We start from the raw sequence: 22,621 nt of genomic DNA on the forward strand, positions 1-22,621 counted from the left end.
CAGCTGCTTCATGGACGATGGGATGCCTTCTGCGACTATCACTTTTAGGTAAGGAGGGGGATGGGAACAGCTGCCATGAGGCTGTTCCACGTGGATGGCAGGTGTGACCATTAGGTAAGGGTGTGGGGCATGTTCCTCACCCCTTTCCCCCTCACTCCGGCTTTGCCTGCTCACCTCATGTTGTCTGCACGGCAAGCAACCAGAGGAAATGGCAGGGACCGGCTGCGCAGGCACTTAAATAGGGCTTATTTTAGGGGTAGGGCTTATTTAGCATGCTCAAAAGCATGATAGGACTTAATTTCGGGGAGGTCTTATTTTCAGGGAAATACGGTATCTCTATATCTTACTAGGCTAAACATCCATCAGATTTCACAGGGCAACAAGATATGAAGATTTAGATATCTATCTGCGCTCTCAACTTTTTCTGAAACCATTCCCCTAGTCACAAGAAAGAGTGAGACCATAGTCTCTTTATAAAACTCCTACTGTTTCCTGTTTTATTAAATTAGATATGGCATTCAATTATAAAGTTATATCTACTGCAGATACTTTTATTCTTAAATCTGGAGTAATATGATTACCCAATTACCATTTAAACATTAAAGCAGCATGACTGATATTTACTTGCTTTTTTATAAAAAGAACAGAAATCAAGTAATTCATATTAGAAATATTGTTGCCTTACGTTTTTACTGTAATCTGGTAGGTATTCTTTTTTACAGATAAGTTTTTATAAATTTGATTGTTTTTCCATACCAAGGTAATGATGTGAGTCAGTGCTTTATTCTTATTGTACAAATAAGGAATTCAGGATGAAAAATGTAATACTGGCATTTTGCTGAGCTGGCAGTTTGAGTTATATTACACCAAAGTACAGTGATTTTTGCCTATCTCTCTTTGTTAGAGTGTCACAGGAAAAACTATTGCTGTACAAATTGATTTTATAATATAGACAAATGGTATTTGAGTATTTTATTTCTGTTTACACTCTTTTCATCTTTCTTTTTATTATTGAAAACCACGTAGAGTAGCCCCACGGTGAGATAGATGGCAAATAAATTTATAAATAAGTAAGTAAGAAAGTAAGTAAACCATATTTGGCAAATGTATGCAATCAATTAGGCCATAAATTAGCTGTATCTATCCAAAACATAAAGTTACTTAGCATGCTACCTCGCCTCCTCACCTCTTCTTGTCTGCATGGCAAGCAACAAGGAGCCCAGCGATGCGTGGGGCGCGTTGCTAGGCCTCCTGTCACTTTTGCAGCTGCAAAAGTGGCCTGAGCAGCACCCGCAAGCAGCTGCTTCATGGACGATGGGATGCCTTCTGCGACTATCACTTTTAGGTAAGGAGGGGGATGGGAACAGCTGCCATGAGGCTGTTCCACGTGGATGGCAGGTGTGACCATTAGGTAAGGGTGTGGGGCATGTTCCTCACCCCTTTCCCCCTCACTCCGGCTTTGCCTGCTCACCTCATGTTGTCTGCACGGCAAGCAACCAGAGGAAATGGCAGGGACCGGCTGCGCAGGCACTTAAATAGGGCTTATTTTAGGGGTAGGGCTTATTTAGCATGCTCAAAAGCATGATAGGACTTAATTTCGGGGAGGTCTTATTTTCAGGGAAATACGGTATCTCTATATCTTACTAGGCTAAACATCCATCAGATTTCACAGGGCAACAAGATATGAAGATTTAGATATCTATCTGCGCTCTCAACTTTTTCTGAAACCATTCCCCTAGTCACAAGAAAGAGTGAGACCATAGTCTCTTTATAAAACTCCTACTGTTTCCTGTTTTATTAAATTAGATATGGCATTCAATTATAAAGTTATATCTACTGCAGATACTTTTATTCTTAAATCTGGAGTAATATGATTACCCAATTACCATTTAAACATTAAAGCAGCATGACTGATATTTACTTGCTTTTTTATAAAAAGAACAGAAATCAAGTAATTCATATTAGAAATATTGTTGCCTTACGTTTTTACTGTAATCTGGTAGGTATTCTTTTTTACAGATAAGTTTTTATAAATTTGATTGTTTTTCCATACCAAGGTAATGATGTGAGTCAGTGCTTTATTCTTATTGTACAAATAAGGAATTCAGGATGAAAAATGTAATACTGGCATTTTGCTGAGCTGGCAGTTTGAGTTATATTACACCAAAGTACAGTGATTTTTGCCTATCTCTCTTTTGTACCAGGCTAAGTCTATGGCAATATTTTTTAAAATAATATTTTTGGAAAACACACTGATATTTATGTCTGTTGCTCAATAATTTCTTAGTGTTGAGAAGAGTGGTGGTTGACCAAAATATGCCACAACTTAGTTTGTTTTGTGTTCAAAGATGCAATCAAGTCTCTGGTTAACCATAAATAAGAAAACAAAATAGTTCAACTAAAGTAAAACTGAAAAGGAGGGGAAATTTAAGCTTTCCCAAAAATTTCTGTAAATTATTAGTGGCCAGAGTGTAAGCATTTTATGTAGTGTTGGGAAATATGCCTTCATTTATAACATTTCTTCATCAAGTTGCTTTTTGTACTCACCAAAAACATTTGAATCAATATGTGCACATTATAAATATGCGTAACATTAAAAATTTATTTACATCAGAGGCAGAAGTACCAAGGTATTTGGGAGAAGATAATACATCTCCACACTGATTCCATGTTACAAAAAGAAAACATATTTAGATTGCTTTTGTTAGTGGTTTAGATTTCTTTCTCATGCTGTTATATTTATCCCTTAGAATTGCAAAAGAATGTGGGAATATTCACTGCCATATCTGACATGCTAACTGACACATAAAACCACACAATTTTGCATTTTTTTTCCAGCCTGAAAAATATGCCAAAAGTTAATACCATTCTTCTTTAGTTCAACTTGTTATCAAAGTGAAGGATGGATTTGATGATGATGATGAAGGAGGAGGAGGAGGATCAAAAGAGAATATAATATAGCCTTTGGCTTTATAAACAGTACCACATTGAATAACAAACAAGAAATTTAAAATATAGAGTAGTTCAGATCTCAGAAAGCAGCTTAAAAGGATCTCCCTTAGAACAATCTATAGAAAAATAAGACTGACAAAGAGATGATACTGGTTTGCTACTCTTTATAAACTCTCATATAAACAGATTCCAAGTTATATAAAAAGAGCAAATGGCTGAGCTATTTAAAAGTAAAAACCACCAAAGACATACATTAAATTAAAATAGACAGAGAAAAAGAAATTAAAATTAAATTAAAAGTTCTTAGCTAGCCTTTTCTTGTTCCTATAGAGAATAGCCTAGTCTTAGAACAAATTTTGCCTCTATGCCAATTCGTTAAATATAGCATCATTCCTGGAAATTCCACATTTATTGATTTATTAATCAATATGGCCACAAAATCTGAATGTTATAATTAACCAAACAAAAACAAAGTAAACAATTTGAATTAAAACAATACTGTATGCTTAATCTCAGGTTGTGGAAATATGTTACATTTCTGCATCCCAGCAACTTCTGTTTGTATTTTGAAATTACAAAAATATTTCGTCTCCTAGAGAGGGAAGGAATAGAGAGATCTTTGGCTTTTGTGAGATTTTGGATCTGCCTCTTATGAAGATACAGATTCTATGTCTGAGACGTGTTTGCGTGTCTGTGATTTTGAGTCAGTATTAACTCCTGATGATTGCCTGGACTTGTCTTCTGCAGTTTTTTTGGCAAGATTTTGAAAGTGAGTTTCCATTGCCTGCTTCCTAGGGCTGAGAAAGAATGACTGGGCCAAGATCACTTACATGGCTTTGGGCCCAAGGTAGGACTAGAACTCACTGTCTCCTGGTTTGTAATCTTGCTCCTGAACCACTATACCAACTTTCTTCTCTATCTGACATGATAGTATTGAAATAGGTGGCAATGAATGTGTAGTGGGAGCTTATTTGTCCACACACTGTACCCTACTTTTGCCCATTAAAAGGAAGGGCAATCATCTAAATGCATTTCTTGCCTTATTTTCTGCCTTTACATGTTCTTGTGATAACCAGACCCCTCTCTTACAATTATCCAATTGTAGCCAAATGTATTTCAAATGTATTTCAGTACCTTACATAATGATTTCCAGATGAAATGTCTCATTATTTTTCAGTTATGCTACACACTGAGTCAACATTTTTGTTCTGCTACCCAGAATTGAACTGCATTTGCTATTTTAAAATTTGCTATTTTAAAAACTCCAAGTTTGGAGTTTTCTTTTCCAAGATTTTAATTTTCCTACCTATGGCTATGATGTTTTCTCTGAATTTCTGTATCAATTCAAAAATAGAAAGATAAGGCCACTATGATGCTGCTCCTGTAAAATACATTGATAATTTAGAAAACATGCTCCTAGTCAGCAATTTTAGTTGAAAGAAATCTAAATAATTTCAGAAGGTTTATGATAGCAGGAATTTTTCCCCCTCTTTTGCTGGCAATGTTTAGAGATCATTTTGCTCATTTGGTAAAATATATTTAATTCTTTATTTTTTATTTATTATTTTATTATCGAACACTTTTTATTGAGATTAGTAACACAAAACAAAACCCTGGACTCTTGAAAAATCATTTTTATCAAACTCACACCTAACTTTACTAGGGATAGTAAAGTTGTTTAATCATCCAGTGACTTTACTTGCTAGTTAATTTATTTATTTAATGAAAAACATTCTTGCATCATATATCAAGTCAGCTGCCCAAATTGCAACCAACATTACACAGGGAAAACTAAATCCAAACTCAGTTACTGGGAATTTTGAGGTTAAACATGTAATCATTCAGAAGAAGAAAGGATGTACTAGAGGACAAATTAAAAAAAAGAACATAGCATGTGTATGAATTCCTGAGCTAGTAAATTTTCACTAAATGAGTTTCATGAAGCGTAAATTTTTTAGGATATTTTATAAAATAAGTATTGTTGCTGAAGGAATGCTGCTGTATCTTTGTTTTCATTCACCCCATTCATCTTTTCACATTGCTCTCCCACAGCCTGTATATAACTTCACTCAATGCTACTTAAATAATGCCATACAATCACATCTGTTTTCTGAGTTCTTTACAGTTATTTTCTGAATAGCTATGGTTTGCAGTTCTGCTTTCAGTGCTGCTGTAATACTTTCAGCAGTGCTAACATTTTCTCTCTGTGTTTTCTGGTTTTCTATTAAAAATTAAATAATTTATAAACCAGGACAAAATTGAAGCAATGCAGTCTTTGATTTTAAGAAAAAAGTTCACTCTAATATAAATAGAACCATACAAACTTTCATATATTAGAGACTATTCACCTAATATAACGTATGTTGTGAATGCAGTGCCTAATGACACTAAAAATCTAAAAGCCTATTTCTTTTCTATACTAGAGTTTTTCTTTTTCTTTTTAAAAAAAATGCTAATAGTCTTGGATTGTTGTATACCAGTCTAACAGGACATTTTATGCAGTAGAGAAAAATCCAGCCATAAAATAAGTCTAGTTTCTAGTTTCTGCACTTCTTTGAATCATATTCCTCAAGGACATTTGGTAAATTAAAATATTATCTCTCCTGATTTTATAGATTCAAGATGCTGCAAGTCGGGGCCTGAAATTTGTTGGGATAGTACCTCAGCATGTTTCCCGAATGAACTCCAAGAGTACTAGTGCTGTACTATCTATCAGCAACAGTTCCCTAGAATTAAAAAATGACAAGAATCCATTAGATATTCCTGAAGATTGTAGTTCATTAAAACTTGAAAAAGATAATGGCGGTGATGTATGCAAAGTCCCAGCAGCAGAAGAAGAATGTAGTGACCAGCAGATGAACCTTGGTGAAGATCTAGGAGGTGAACAGGCGGTCACTGAGCATCTTAGCTTGATCTCTTCTGGAGAACTTGCAAGGCAGCTTCAAGGTGAGTATGCAGATTCTTCCTTAAGTTATTGAAAGTAGGTTTGGGCTATGGTCTTCACTTACCATTTCATAAATGTAATATTTTGAAGGAATAAAAAATAAATTTTGCCATTCTTTTTTTTTTTTTACTAATGATGACATTATTTTCTATATAATAATAGAAAGGTAATATAGGAATAGGTGGTAATATAGGAAATATACAATAAGAAATATTGAATTACTGGTCTGTTTGCACATACATAAGCTGCTCTGTTTCCCCCAAAATAAGACATCCCCTGATAATAAGCCCAATTGGGCTTTTGAGCGCATGGCAATAAAGCCAAGAGCTTAGTTCAGGGTTCAAAAAAATATAAGACAGGATCTTATTTTCAGAGAAACATGGCAATATTTGTTTAAGATAGTTATTTTTTTACATTTGAATTCATGTATTCATGTGATATATATTACAATATTATTGCAGTTATTTCTGTCTTTTTCTTTGAAGGCCTAAGACAGTGTAGTATATATGAAATTTCCCCCTAATTTTTTTTCCATACTAATTTCTAAAGAGAGTTGAACGGAGAAAGACTGGCTGGGCCAAAATCACCAATTAAACTCTGCTCAAATATCATCTCCAAATCCTTACTTATTACAATGGCAGGAAAATCAAACTTAACCACAGCATGGAAATTGTTTATAAATACTTGCTTTTTCTATAATTGCTGTTTAGTTTTAGCTTGGAATTTTGAATTGTTTTGCTCTATCCAAGGTTGTTATTAATCCCGGGGGGATAGCTATAAAAGGAAGTAGCTCTTAGATAAAATGTTTTTGTTTGCTTTTGGTGTATATTCCACCTTCCTTATTTTTCTGGCGATATCCTTTTCTCTGCTTAAAGAAACACAGAGATGTTGGAGAAGGACTGGAACATCTGTTAGAGGAGTAATAATAACAAAATAAGGTGGAAGATACGAGAAAACAATTCAAAATAATCCTATTTTGATTTCTGGGGGGAGGGGTGTAAGAAGAGTCAAAGAAACTAATAGATTTTTAGTATTCTGCTATAACAAGTTACCATAATAAAGTAGTATTTGTGGAATTTTGTGCCTATTTCCTAATCTGACTTATTTTGAAGGGCTAACTTCTATATCCAATTTTATTTCCTCGTCTAGAATTCCTCCCTATAGCAGAAAATGCTATGTAGTTTGCTGCTAGTTTGTAGGGGAAGGAAATGTCAAAGTATGTATGTTACTGTGTTATTCTTGACAAAAAAACTTTATAAGTTTCAATTATGCAGAATATTATATCTAAAGTATGGCTTTTTTGGCCTTCTCAATTAAAGTATTAGAATCTATTATTATGGATAAGCCTTCAGGTAACAAGGGTTGTGTCAGTAATGTTAGGGATCTCCAGCCTTTATGGACCAGTGGATGATTATCTTGCCATGAGCAGGCTTATAAAATGGCTTCTATGAAGTGCATATGTTTGGTCACAAAATGTCTCCAATAGGGATGATGGCCAATCAGAAAATTTAATATATAAAAGAATAAATGTTTTATATAAAAGCAATTTGTTAGTCATAAAAGGCAAGTTACTGGCACAGGAACAAGAAATCAAGGCAGACTCTGACCTTGAAATGCCACAAACATTTATGCAAAATGCTTACTTCTTTAGAGGAGCATTAATAACACTAAGGGGAAGAAAATACCACCAAACTGTTCCAGCAATTATGGCATGAAACTAAGTTTGGGGAAAATATTAGGTTCTTCTTTTGTGATTTTAGGACTTTCAAGCTATTAAAGTATTAGTATAGTTCTTCATTCTTTTTTTTAATTAAAAAGCTTAGTACCGTGTTTCCCCGAAAATAAGACTTGTCTTATACTTTTTTGAACCCTAAAATAAGTGCTTGGCCTTATTGCCATGAGATCAAAAGCCCAATTGGGCTTATTATTAGGGGATGTCTTATTTTTGGGAAAACAAAGTATAAAGCAAATACATTTAGCAACTGCTCGTATTAATTTTTATTAAACTAATAAAAGTTAATTTTATTAACTTTCCAAACTTCAGTTTGGAATTCTATATTGCCTTTCTGATGACATCACTATTACACAGGCACATTTGTGGCATTGAATGGCTGTAAAATAATCAGAAAAAAGAATGAAGAAAGAAAAACTATAATCCTTAGTCACAGAATAGTTACTTTCTCTTGTCCCAGCTACATATCCACTTTATAAAAATACAGATTCTGCAGCCAAAGGACTTATATCCAGTAATCTCCCTACAAACATAGTTGGCTAAAATAATAACAGCAAAACTAAAATGTTACTCTGCAGAACAAATAGCTCTCCATAAATCAGGGATTAAGCCCCCGTCCCTTTGTCTTAATCAGTGTCCCCACTCCAAAAGAAAGTAGAGTGAATCCACTTTTTCTTTTTCAATTTTATTACTTGATGCTTTTATAATGCAACTTTTTTAAAAATTGCAGCTTTATTTTTCTTCAGTAGAGGGTGTAATGTCAGTGAAATTCACTGCTATCACTCCACCTAGTGAAAGAAAATGCTCACAGATCTTTGGGAAAGAGCAAGCTAAAATTGACTGGAGCAAAAAAATAAAGTAATAAGATATTACTTTAACACAAGAAAAGAGCAGAAGGCGCACTGAGGTTCATTTCAAGAAAACTAATGCACTTGGTAGACTTATTTGAGGAGGATTGACTAAGAATAGAATAGAATAGAATTTTATTGGCCAAGTGTGCTTGGACACACAAGGAATTTGTCTTGGTGCATATGCTGTCATTGTACATAAAAGAAAAGATACGTTCATCAAGGTACAACATTTACAACACAATTGATGGTCAGTATATCAATATAAATCATAAGGATTGCCAGCAACAAGTTATAGTCATACAGTCATAAGTGGAAAGAGATTGGTGATGGGAACTATGAAACGATTAATAGTAGTGCAGATTCAGTAAATAGTCTGACAGTGTTGATGGAATTATTTGTTTAGCAGAGTGATGGCCTTCGGGAAAAAACTGTTCTTGTGTCTAGTTGTTCTGGTGTGCAGTGCTCTATAGCGTCGTTTTGAGGGTAGGAGTTGAAACAGTTTATATCCAGGATGCGAGGGATCTGCAAATATTTTCACGGCCCTCTTCTTGATTCGTGCAGTATACAGGTCCTCAATGGAAGGCAGGTTGGTAGCAATTATTTTTTCTGCAGTTCTAAAAAAAAAAAAAAGATTGGGTACGGTCTGGCATGTAACCAGATGGAAACAATTAACATAATAAAAGGAAAGACAAAAGATGTTAACTCTGCTACCATTGATTTTTGTTTGTGTGTTACTTCAGTTTTCTCCTTGCCAATTTCTGCCAGATTTAGATTTATTTCTATTTACTTCTTGACTGAAGATGATGCACATCTCAGAGATGTCTATATCTCCTAGATAAAGGAAACAAATTTTGAAAAGTTTTGTGTTGTAAAAATTGCAGTATATATGGAATCACATTGACATTAGACTAGCTTAAATGTTGAACACTGATAATTTGTAGCAGTGGTGGGTTGCCTCCAGTTCGTGAGAACTGGTAGTAAAACCAGCGGGAGGCTCCACACACCCGCCCAGACATCATTATAGTTGATCTGTGTGTTATGTATTTGAATTACTTGAGGGAAATTTGGGCTGGAAAAAGCATGTTTCTGATTGGCTAATGCCTCAGCCCAAATATTATGTAAGGAGGACTGTTTTGCTAGTTGCTTTGCTAGGTTCTCACAATAAACTTAAGAGCTGTTGTCACCAATGACTGTCTCCTGCCTCCTCATTGCCCGAACTTAACATTGGCGACGAAGGTGGGATGAGGTTAGCAGTGAGACCGAAAAAGAGCTGAAGCGGAAAATAGTTTAGAACCCAGTCAGTTATAGGGCGGCCACGTAGGAATGAATCGAAATGTCTAATTACACACCACCAACGCCATTTGACCCAGCCAAAGAGAAGTGGGGATCATACATGGCTCGTTTTGAATGCTTCCTTGAGGCTAACGAGTTGCAAGGGGTATCGGACAATTGGAAACACACATACTTCTTGAGCCATAGCGGGCCAGAAGTATTTGACACCGCCAAAACCTTATCGGAACCGACGCCTGTCCAGTCAGTGCCCTGGCCAGTGTTACAGACGACGCTCAGAGCGCACTATGCCCCGGTGCCATCAAAGTTCATGCAGAGATATGAACTCCGACAGAGAGTCCAACACGAGGGCAAATCGATCAGCATTTACATGGCTGCATTGAGAAAAGCCGCAACCCACTGCGAATATACGGACTTAGAGGACTCCCTCTTAAAGTAGCGTATTTGTAGAGTACGGGACATTCGTTTGCAGAGGCAACTCCTCACCAAAATAACCTGACTCTCACGATTGCCCTAGATGAAGCCAGAGGACTTGAACTTTCCACTAAAGCTGCTGAAACTTTACAAAAACCAACGTCGTTGAGTTCATCAGCTAAAGCGACACTAGTCCACAGTGAGGAGATCCAGTCCGAGAGTGATGGCGAAAGTGAGGAAGAGGTTTTCCAAACAGGGAAATCGGAAAGAAGTGACAACGATGAGTGCACAAGTTGCGGAGGCCATCACCAGCGACAGAACTGTAGTTTTAAAGAAGCCATCTGCCGCAGATGTGACAGAAAACGTCACCTGGCACAGGTGTGTTGAGTTCTCCAGCTGTGCCGCCAAAAGTCCCGAGCCAAATTTAAACCAGCCTATCAACAGAATTCTAGCTCTGCGAAACGGCCACCTATTGGCTCTATCAAAAAGGGCACGAAGTCCAACCACACCACAGTATGAGTTGGCCAAGCCTCAACGAAACCGGAAAAAAAGATTTTTACAAGAGCCTGCATAGAAGGGGTGCCGTGTAAAATGGAAGTCGATACTGGATCATTGATCACCATCATGTCCTGGGATACAATCACCAAAAACTTCCTAAGCGTTGCAAAGCGCCAATTGCAACCTCAGAGACTAAGAGTCCAGGATTATCAGGGAAACCGGATCCCTGTCCGAGGCATCACCACAGTTTGAGTCAAGTATGGACAATATAAGAAATCTCTACCAGTCATTTATTTATTTATTTATTTTATTTTATTAAATTTTTATACCGCCCTTCTGCTGAAGGACTCAGGGCGGTGTACAGCCAGAAATAAAATACAAGATATATACAATTAAAAGGAATTAAAATATAGCAATTACTAAACGGCTGATAGTTAAAAATGAATTTAAAATTTAAAATATTAATAAAACCTCAATATAAAATCAAACTATTATGCCAGTCCTGCTTGAGTAAATAAATATGTTTTTAGCTCACGACGGAAGGTCTGAAGATCAGGCACTTGACGTAGGCCAGGGGGGAGTTCATTCCAGAGCGTCGATGCTCCCACAGAGAAGGCCCTACTCCTGGGGGCCGCCAGCTGACATTGTTTGGCGGACGGCACCCTGAGGAGACCCTCTCTGTGAGAGCGTACGGGTCGATGGGAGGCATACGGTAACAGCAGGCAGTCTCGTAAGTACCCGGGTCCTAAGCCATGGAGCGCTTTAAAGGTGGTAACCAGAATCTTGAAGCGCACCCGAAAGACCACAGGAAGCCAGTGCAGACTACGGAGCAGTGGTGTTACGTGGGAGCCTCGAGCGGCTCCCATTACTACTCGCGCAGCTGCATTCTGGACTAACTGCAGCCTCCGGGTGCACCTCAAGGGCAGCCCCATGTAGAGAGCATTGCAGTAATCCAGCCGAGACGTAACAGACCATGAGTGACTGTGCATAGGGCATCCCGGTCAAGGAAGGGACGCAACTGGCGGACCAAGCGAACTTGGTAAAAGGCCCTCCTGTAGACGGCCGCCAGATGTTCATCAAAGGACAGCCGTCCATCCAGGAGGACGCCCAAGTTGCGAACCACCTCCTTTGGGGCCACTAACTCGCCCCCAACAGTCAGCTGCGGGTGCAGCTGACTGTACCAGGGTGCCGGCATCCACAGCCACTCCATCTTGGAGGAATTGAGCTTGAGTCTGTTTCTCCCCATCCAGACCCGTACACCTTCCAGGCACCGGGACAGCACTTCGACCGCTTCGTTGGGGTGGTCCGGGGTGGAAAAGTACAGCTGAGTATCATCAGCGTACAGATGATAACTCACCCCAAAACCACTGATGACCTCACCCAGCGGCTTCATATAGATGTTGAACAGGGTAGGCGAGAGAATCGACCCCTGAGGTACTCCACAAGTGAGGCACCTCGAGGACGACCTCTGCCCCCCTGTCAACACCGTCTGCGACTGGTCGGAGAGATAGGAGGAGAACCACCGATAAACGGTGCCTCCCACTCCCAATCCCTCCAACCGGCGCAGCAGGATACCATGGTCGATGGTATCAAAAGCCGCTGAGAGATCTAATAGGACCAAGGCAGAGGAGCAACCCCTGTCCCTGGCCCTCCAGAGGTCATCCACCAACGCGACCAAAGTAGTCTCCGTGCTGTAGCCGGGTCGGAAGCCGGACTGGAACGGGTCTAGAAAGACAGTTTCCTCCAGGTGCCGGGGGAGCTGCCATGCAATCACACTCTCTACAACCTTCACCACAAAGCGAAGGTTGGAGACTGGACGGTAATTTCCCAAAATAGCTGGGTCCAGGGAAGGCTTCTTCAGGAGAGGTCTCACCACCGCCTCTTTCAAGGCGGCGGGGAAGACCCCTTCAACCAAAGAAGCATTTATAATCCCCTGGAGCCAGCCTCGTGTCACTTCCTGAGCAGCCAGCACTAACCAGGAAGGACACGGGTCCAGTAAACATGTAGTTGCATGCAACCTCCCCAGCAACCTGTCCACGTCCTCGAGAGCCACAGAATCAAACTCATCCCAAATAACCTCAACAAGACGTGTCTCCGCCATCTCGGCTGGATCATCACAATCATGGTCCAAGCCATCACGAAGCTGAACGATTTTATCGTATAGATAACCGTTAAACTCCTCAGCTCGTCCCCGTAGGGGGTCATCCCGTCCCTCCTGTTGAAGTAGGGAACGGGTCACCCGAAACAGGGCGGCCGGGCGGTTATCTGCCGATGCAATGAGGGTGGAAAGCGTGAGCGTTCGCCTCCCTCATTGCCACTAGGTAGGTCTTAGTAAAAGACCTCACTAGTGTCCGATCAGCCTCGGAACGACTGGACCTCCAAATACTCTCTAGGCGTCTTCTCCGGCATTTCATCTCTCTCAGCTCCTCGGAAAACCAGGGAGCCAATTGAGATCTACGCCGGGTCAGAGGCCGCAAAGGCACGACACGGTCCAAAGCCCCAGCCGCGGCCTGTTCCCAAGCCGCAACCAGTTCTTCAGTCATGCCGTGGGTAAAATCCTCAGGAAACGGCCCAAGCTCCGTCAGGAACCTCTCCGGGTCCATCAGGCGCCTGGGACGGAACCAACGTATTGGCTCCGTCTCCCTGCGGCGGGGAGCGGCAGTCCGAAAGTCTAGGCGAAGAAGGAAATGATCTGACCATGACACCGGTTCTTTCACTATATCTCCTAAATCCAGATCATTTACCCACTGACCAGAGATAAAAATCAAGTCTAGCGCGCCTCCCCCAATGTGTGTAGGGCCATCAGTTACTTGAATCAGGTCCAAGGCCGTCATGGAGGCCTGGAACTCCTGAACCACCATTGATGACAAGCTGGCCGATGGCAGGTTGAAATCTCCCAAGACCAAAAGTCTGGGAATCTCAACCGCCATGCCAGCAAGCACCTCTAGTAGCTCAGGTAGGGCTGTAGTCACGCAGCAAGGAGCCAGGTACGTGATCAACAGCCCCATCTGATTCTGATGGCCCCACTTCACAAGGAGGGATTCACAACCAGCTATCTGAGGTACAGTGGACTCCCTCGGCTCCAGACTCTCTTTAATCACAACCGCCACCCCCCCACCCCTACTTTGGGCCCTCGGCTGATGGAATGCACGGAAACCCGGAGGGCACAGTTCAACCAGGGGTACACCCCCCTCTGTGCCCAACCAGGTCTCCGTAACGCCCATAATGTCCGCGGACTCCCTCTGAATAAGATCACGAATCAGGGGAGCCTTGTTAACCACGGACCGGGCATTGCAAAGCATCAGCCGAAGACCCAAGCTCTGAGGGTCTTGACCATCCGGGGAACGAGTGAGGACTGAGGGGCCGGAGCACGTGATCGCTTTTAAACATCGAACACGTGCTCCCGAAGAATGATGCGGCCCCCTGCCTCCGCCATAACTGCCTCTCCCACTTACCGTACAGATGGAATAACATTCTCTGCTCTGTACATTCCCCTCCCCCCCGTCTTTGGACCGACTGGAATAATGTGAGTGCGCGCTGGGACTGGACATACCCTCCCCGACGGGTTTCCCCCAACACCCGCCCTTACCCTCCCCCCCCTTAAAAATTCCCTATTTAAAAATCCCCAAAGACTCTTTCTTGACACATGCCACCTGTGTGGGTCCCAAGACCCGTCATTGAGGCCGGCCCTAGGTAATGTAGTGGGCCATTCCTGCGAGGCGGGGGCACCTCGCAGGCGCAAGAGTTCATGTGGCAAATAACGCATGGAATCGACTGACAGCTGACTATGTCCCCTTTAGCAGCTGAGATGTTATACTGAGATGTTTTTCCGGGGTCCGATATCAGATGGAAAAAGTAGGACAGGCAGTCCTTCCTGGATAGATGTAAAATCCATTAATATCCTGGTGGATTAACAGACAAAAGATCGTAAACCGTCTTAACCCAACCAGGGCCAAACATGACTGCTCTGTTCCATAATCCGAATCCCCTCAGGGAAGTAGATGGTACTACCGTTGCCTCCTTCACTGTCAGTCATTGTCCCCCCTATAAAAAAGGGGGGAACTTGTCGAGCAGAGACCACAACGCCTCCGACATTCCTCTCGTCTCCGGCTCCATCCTCCGCGGGTGCCTGGGAATGCCGTCCAAGGGGCCATCTTCCTCACCTCCCACGCCCCTCCTGGCAGAACCAGGCCACACCCCGAAGGATTCGGCCGTCGAAAAATGCCACAGTTGGTTTTGCGGCTAGAGGAACAAAACAGAAAATGTCGATCCGGCCGGACCACCGTCTCCCTCCTACGGTTCATCCTGTCTGCCATCCTTCGTCGCTCACCCCTCCTCCAGCACCGTGCACGGCAGCCGTAGTTATCAAGAGGCCTAAACCTCATCCAACGGCCCACGGATAGATGTTCCGCTGGGCCGGAGAGTGCCGTCTGCAGGAGAGATGTTCCAGCAGTCCAGGGGGGAGGTCAGGGGGTGGGGTAATGGGTAGCCACGGTGTCAACTGGAAAATACACCGTCCTGCCCCCACGCCTTGACATGGTCATCAAGTCCACCACTTGCCCCCACCCTCAGTGGGGAAGATGGTCCAACGAGCTGGGAGCTAGAAGACCAGGAGGCATAGTCCAGGGGTGCAATCAGGGCGTCGTTGAATGGGCGCCGCCTCAGATGAAAACGAGCAGCCCCCTCCCCACATCTCCACATGGCCGACCTCCACATGGCCACCAAGCCTCAATCGCCAGCAGGGTAGATGTTGTGGCGAAGCAAGGGCCAAAACGGCGAGCCACGCAGTCCGGGCATTGCGGCGTAGCTGTCACACGCCCCCCCCCACACCTCCACATGGCCATTCGTCTCCCCCGGCTCACCCTGCATTCAACAGGGAGATGGCATAAGAGCTGGGGGTCCGAGGCCATGAGGCTCAGTCCAAGGGGCACAGTCCGATAAAAGCAGTCAGCGGCGCTGGAAACAAACGCCGCTAACCGCCAAACAGCTGAGAAACAGCTGAGGGTCGGCCGCCCACCCACACACCTTCGCGAGGCCGCCATCTTCGCCCGCCCCGTCTCCGGCTTCTCCGACCTCCAGCGCAGCAACCGCGGGTCCAAAACGGTCCCAAGACCCCACCCGCGGACGCTGGGATGCAAAATTCACCAGGCCGGGGGGTGCAAGCGGTAAAAGAGGCAGCAGGACGTCGCCATCAGCCGGGGATCTTGCCAGCCGCCGTTCCGAGCGATCAGTAAGCTGCCATTCTTGCGCATGCGCAGAGTCAGTCACCATCATAGACGGACATTTGTCCAGTTTGCTAGGTCTCAATTGGTTCCAGGCCCTAGGAATGGGCATCACCAGAGTCTACAGTGTCGGAGGCGACCTGAGAGAGGAGCTGCTACAGGAATTTGAAGACGTATTCCAGGACAGCCTGGGCAAGTATGTGGGGACCCCCATTTCATTTAATTTAGATCCAAAAATAGCTCCGATTTGGCTAAAGGCCAGGAGGGTTCCTTTTGCCCTTAAACCTAAAATTGATAAAAAGCTGGATAACTAGTGGAAAAGGGCATATTAATTCCAGTTGACCACACAAAGTGGGAAACACCGATAGTCACACCAGTTAAACCAGACGGATCTGTCCGTATTTTTGCCGATTACAAGGCAATGCTGAATAAGGCATTGCAGAAAAGCGCATACCCTGTCCCCATAGTCCAACCTTTGCTGCATTCGCTAGGACCAGGGCAAATTTTTGCCAAACTTGATTTGGCCCAGGCATATCGGCAGTTGCCTGTTGATAATGAAACAGCTGAGGCACAGACGATAGTTACTCACAGAGGTGTGTTTAAGTGCACCGACTCTAGTTTGGGGTCAGTGTTGCCCCTGGACTGTTGCCCCAGAACCTCATGGAACGGTTATTGCAGGGCCTACCAGGGGTAGTACCCTATTTTGATGATGTTTTGGTGTCAGCTAGTGACATGGAGGAGCTACGAGAAAAATTGCGAAGGGTAGTGACCATTTTCAGAGCTGCTGGACTTAAAGTCAAGCTCAACAAATGTCAAATTGGAGTGCCCTCAGTCGAATTTTTAGGATATCGAATAGATAAGGCTGGTATCCATCCAACAGAGAGCAAGGTACAGGCAATTCGAAAAACTCTCTTACCAAAAAACAAAGCGGAGTTACAAGCCTTTTTAGGGCTTTTGAACTTTTATGCGGTCTTTTTAAAGGACAAGGCAACCGTGGCTGAACCACTACACAGACTGCTTGCTAAAAATACCCCGTGGACTTGGGGTAAGACTGAATCAGCAGCTTTTGACTCTGTAAAAAAGCTACTGTCTAGTGACAGTCTATTAATTCAATATAATGGGACTTTGCCTCTCGTCCTGGTATGTGATGCATCACCCTATGAAGTGGGAGCTGTTCTCAGCCACAAACTGCCTAATGGGACAGAAGCCCCCATTGCCTACTTCTCCCGCACCTTATCGGGAGCCAAGAGAAATTATAGCCAACTAGATAGAGAAGCTTTGGCAATAATTATAGCCAACTAGATAGAGAAGCTTTAATCAGGTGTTAAAAAATTTCACGAATATTTGTTTGGGAGGCATTTTGACATTGTTACTCACCATCGGCCGTTGTTGGGTTTGTTGGCAGGAGACTGCCCTATGCCAATTGCCCTGTCTCCCAGACTGACTCGCTGGACCATATTTCTGGTGGCATATTCATACCGTCTGACCTTCCGACCGGGCAAGGAATTGGGACACGCAGACACTTTAAACAGGTGCCTCTTGCTGGACGCGATTCAAGACCCGATTCCGGGAACCCCAATCCTGCTGATTGACTCTTTGGACACTGGCCCTGTCACTTCCGCCAAAGTGGCTAGGGCATCGACAAAAGACATTATTATTCGCACTGTAATCGGCTGGGTACAGAGGGGGTGGCCCGGTACAACGGGCAAGGAATTTAAAAAGTTTGCGACCAAACATTCTGAATTGTCTGTGCAAGGGGGATGTTTAATATGGGGAGATAGAGTTGTTATTCCGTTGCGTTTAAGGGAAAATGTATTGGATTTATTGCATGTGGGGTACCCGGGCATTGTACATATGAAAGGTCTAGCACGAAGTTATGTGTGGTGGCCCCAGATGGACAAAGACATTAGTGACTGACTAGGCAGATGCCAATCTTGCCAAGATTCTAGACCACTACCTCCAACGGCCCCGGTGTGGAAATGGGAGAAACCCCAGGGACCGTGGTCTAGAATTCACATAGACTTTACTGGCCTTTTTCATGGGCAAACGTTCTTAATAATCGTAGATGCATATTCCAAGTGGTTGGAAATAATATTAATGAAAACTATGACTGCCGAGCAGTCATAAGAGTTTTGTGGCGACTATTTGTAACACATGGTCTGCCAGACACATTAGTCTCGGATAATGGTCCACAGTTCACTGCCACTCAATTTGAAGGGTACTTGGCGGAAATGGGCATCCGACATGCCCTCTCGGTGCCATTCCATCCGGCTAGTAATGGCCTTGCAGAACGTTTTGTAAGAAGTGCCAAGGAGGCACTGTGTTGTGCATCGCCCACCCCCTTCTCCGCAGCTGGGCCCCTCTCATCTCCTGTTATCTCAGCCAGGGACTGATAGTGCAGACGAACGGCCTGGCATGCCTCCAGCCCCCAGTCCTGGCACCATGCCCAGACAGACAGAGCAAATAAACCCCTCCCCCACAGCATGTGAACATGAGGAGCATGAAGCCAGTCACGAGCTGGAATTGCCAGCAGCTGGAGGGTGGATGGATCCACGCTTCCGGAGAATGGAGAGGCAACATCAGCAAAAGGAAGGGAGGGGCAGGCCTGGATAAGTGCTGAGTCATGGAGCCACACCCCATGGCCTATACAAAGGATCTGCTTTCTGGCATTCTTTGAGTCAAGCAAAGTCTAATCTGGATTGCTGAAGTCACACCTTGGACTCCTGCCTGCCCTGAGAACTCTGACAGAACTTTGGCACAGCTGCAGAGGCTTTGTGGCCACGCTTGATACAGACTTCCCCGACCCGGCCGTCAGGGGAGGAGTGGGACACGACACACTGTCCAGGATTAGCCCGGGGGATTGGCAAGCCAAGATTGACACATTCTTGCCCATCCAGCATGGGCCATCTTGCATGGCCACCGGCCACAGCCCAGCTGAGTTGTTAATGGGAAGGAGACTCCGATGCCCATTAGACAGACTAAATCCAAATTATTCCCCTGATGGGTATCCAACAACAAGAGATAAAACAAGGGTTTTTACAACAGGAGCTCCTGTCTTTGCCAGGAATTACAGTGAAGATCCCCTTTGGTTGGCAGGAACAATCTTAGAGGTGACAGGCCCCAAATCTTATTTAGTTGATATGGGCAATGGGAGGGTCTGGAAAAGGCACATCGACCAACTACGTAAAAGGTTGGAAGCCAAGATAGAAATACAATAACCAGGCCCTGACTACCCACTGTTTACACCAACAGCTAACTGAAGCCCGAAGTGGCCGGAGGACTTATCTGTGAGTTGCGAAGTCCAGCGACACCCCACGGTCCCTCCAGAAGTCAGCAGGGAAGAATCTGGCCCTAATCCAGGGCCGGAGGGCCAATTGGAGGAGCTGGGAGGAACAGAGAGTCCCTCTGACCAGCTCGACTCCCCACCAGGGAATGAATTGCGCAGGTCAGCCAGGCTCAGGAAATGCCCCGACTACCTGCGTGATTACATTTGTAAATAATATGTAAATATCGAACTAAGTGTGTTCTTGGAGGGGAGGAGTGTTATGTATTTGAATTATTGGAGGGAAATTTGGGAGGGAAAAAGCACGTTTCTGATTGGCTGATGCCTCAGCCCAAATACTATATAAGGAGGACTGTTTTGCTAGTTGCTTTGCTGGGTTCTCACAATAAACTTAAGAGCTGTTGTCACTAATGACTGTCTCCTGCCTCCTCATTGCCCGAAGTTAACACTGCGCGTGTGCAGAAACGAGCAAAGCGAACGCACATGCATGATCCCATTGCGAACTGGTAGTAAAGGTAAGTAGAACCCACCTCTGCTTTGTACCTAATAATATTTGCAATTATGTAGATTAATAAAGTTTTACTTTTCATCATAAAGTAAATATTTAGTCTCCCTTTATATTTAGCCTTGTTTATCCTGATAGCATAATCACTTCAAAGAAATAACAAAATTAGTAATATTCTTGTGTCAAAAATTTAAAACAGGTATTATATATCTTAGAGAAAAAAGTGTATACTCTCTCAATTCCTTTAACCTCTCTCCACACATCGACCACGCCGTTTCGAAGCATCCACATATTTAAAATCCCCATTTTATTTGCTCCTCCACAGCGGGTGGGATTAGTACTATCTATTTTATCTCTGATTAAATTAAAATCCCCAGCCACAATTACTTTCCCTACACTTTCATTCTCCAAAATTTTTGTTATTTTTTCAAGAAATTCTCTTTGTTTTTCATTCGGTAAATATAAATTAACAAGTGTCACTTTTTCCTCATTAAGATTTCCAACAATTATTACATATCTTCCATCTTCATCCAAAATTACCTTATGTTTTTCAAAGTACACCCTATCTGATATCAGTGTTGCAACTCCTCTAGCTTTTGAAGTTCCAAATGCTTTTCATATATTTGCATACCTTTTATATACATTCTATTTGAATCTTCAGATTTCTGATGGGTTTCTTGTAAAATAAAATGTCTGGCAAATCCTTTTAATCTTAAACTCCAATCTTCTTCTTTTAATCTGATTCCCTGTACCCTTCACATTCCATGACATTATTTTTATAACTCCCATTTAAAATATAATTTTTTTAATCCTATCCCCGCATCTTCCTTTCTGTGCCCACCACCCGACATTAAACTACCATATTTAACATATAAACAACAATAAGAAAACAGAAAAAAACAAAACAAACAAACAATAAAGTACAAACAATCTTCTTCCCCACATCCTCATCGATTTCGCCTCTATAAAGAGAATGGGGAGAGGGACGTGCCAATGCCGAGCCACTTCTTCGGGCTGTCTATTTAAATTCATCACTCAAAAAAGATAGCGATGACCGCATTCAGCTTCGTATTTTCCAAGACTCTTATCTGCTTCTTCTCTTACTGTATCCTCACGACTCTTCTTCTGTTCAACCAACACAGGTGATATTTCTTTCCTCTTTAACCCTTTGAGTCTTGCCTCCAATAGCCCCTTTTTCTTCTTCTGGGATTGATGTTTCGCGTATGTTCCACCCATCTGAAGCATTTGATCTTTTATCTCCATTAAATCCTCCATCTCAATCAGTCCAAGCTCCGTAAATATAATAATGCATCTATATCTGGGGTGATTGTACGCATCCTTCCTTTATAAAAAAGTTTCAATTGTTGTGGTGGCCTCCAATTGTATTTAATTCCATTATCCCTCAAAACTTTTGTGATTGGTTTTAAAAAAAATCTCCATGCCCTTTCTTCTCTTGATATATCCGGGAAGACTTGAATAGTCTTCCCTTCAAACTTCAAAGCATCTCCCAACTCTCTCACCTTGGCCATAACTTCCAACTTATCACCAAGATTTGCGAACCTGACAAGCACATTCCTGTTAGAACCATTTTGCCTTCTATATCCAATTCTAAAAACACTTGCCAGGTCTGCTATTGTGAACGTAAGTTGCGTATCCAAATCATTAATCCATTTCAGAACCCGCTGTTTCAATTTATCCTCCTTTTCTTTAAATGATAAAATGACATGTGATATTAAAATTAGAAGTGGTGTGTATAAAGAAGATATTTTCTGGAAGACTTGGAAACCATTTGTGGACTTTGCGCTTGGAACATTGGACGCTTCAGTACCTGTACCTCGAGAACGTGGATTTTGGCAATCATGAGGATATATCCGAAGACCCAAATCTTCCTTTTATGTATAGCACAAGGGTGTAATAATGTATTTTTTGTTTGTTTGTTTGTTGTAAAAAAAGTAATAAAAATAAAAAATAAAAAAAAAATTTAAAACAGGTTCCCTGTAATTGTCATGTTTATTTTTATCCTTCTCAGAGCTTTTCCATTCAAAGTTCTTACAAATTACACACACATACACGCACGCACACACTATTTTTATTCATATATGCACATACATACAAAGCAAACACCCCAGATCCACAGTAATCTATATATGTCTGGTTTTGAATATTTATTTCTACTTTAGGCCGTGCAACGTCATAATTAATATTGTACATAGCTAAAGGTGAAGATTCCCCTCACATATATGTGCTAGTCATTCCCAACTCTAGGGGCTGGTGCTCATCCCCATTTCAAAGCCGAAGAGCCAGCACTGTCCGAAGACGTCTCTGTTGTCATGTGGCCAGCATGACTAAATGTCAAAGGTGCACGGAACGCTGTTACCTTCCCACCAAAGGTGGTCTCTATTTTTCTACTTGCATTTTTTATGTGCTTTAGAACAGCTAGGTTGGCACAAGCTGGGACAAGTAAAAGGAGCTCACCCCGTTACGCGGCACTAGGGATTCGAACCGCTGAACTGCCAACCTTTCGATCGACAAGCTCAGCATCTTAGCCACTGAGCCACTGCATCCCTAATATTGTACATAGTATAGCATAAAAACAGAAACATCTGTACATAGCGTGGAATCTGCTGCTCTAGAAAGCATGCATTCTACAATCCCTTTTGAGGATTTGACAGACTCTTCTTACAATCTCCTTAAATTATCAAGTAAGTGTCATCTTTCCCCTCTAGGAATTTTTGGGTTTTTTTTTGGTTGAAAATTGCCAGTATCCGGCCATACTTCTAAGTTACTTTCTGTGTTTAGAGCTGCTGTTTAAATCTTGAATTGGGTCCCAAGCAGATCTATTTCAATCAAAGTATTGTCATATAATACCTTTTACTAATTTTTCATTATTGCCAGAACAATAGTTACACAACTTTACAGACTTAAATTGA

General features: G+C 42.5%; 1 protein-coding gene across 5 annotated transcripts in view; it reads left to right on the forward strand.

Moving 5' to 3' along the window:
- Nucleotides 1-22,621, forward strand: part of RFTN1 (raftlin, lipid raft linker 1) — a 140,228-nt gene that overhangs the window by 61,147 nt on the left and 56,460 nt on the right. For all 5 annotated transcript variants that reach the window (XM_058183565.1, XM_058183567.1, XM_058183566.1 and 2 more), the window contains one exon: nt 5,568-5,898. In XM_058183565.1, the coding sequence (XP_058039548.1) occupies nt 5,568-5,898 (331 nt within the window). The remainder of the gene's footprint in view (nt 1-5,567; nt 5,899-22,621) is intronic.

Source organism: Ahaetulla prasina, chromosome 4, assembly GCF_028640845.1.
Source record: "Ahaetulla prasina isolate Xishuangbanna chromosome 4, ASM2864084v1, whole genome shotgun sequence".
Lineage (NCBI taxonomy): Eukaryota > Metazoa > Chordata > Lepidosauria > Squamata > Colubridae > Ahaetulla > Ahaetulla prasina.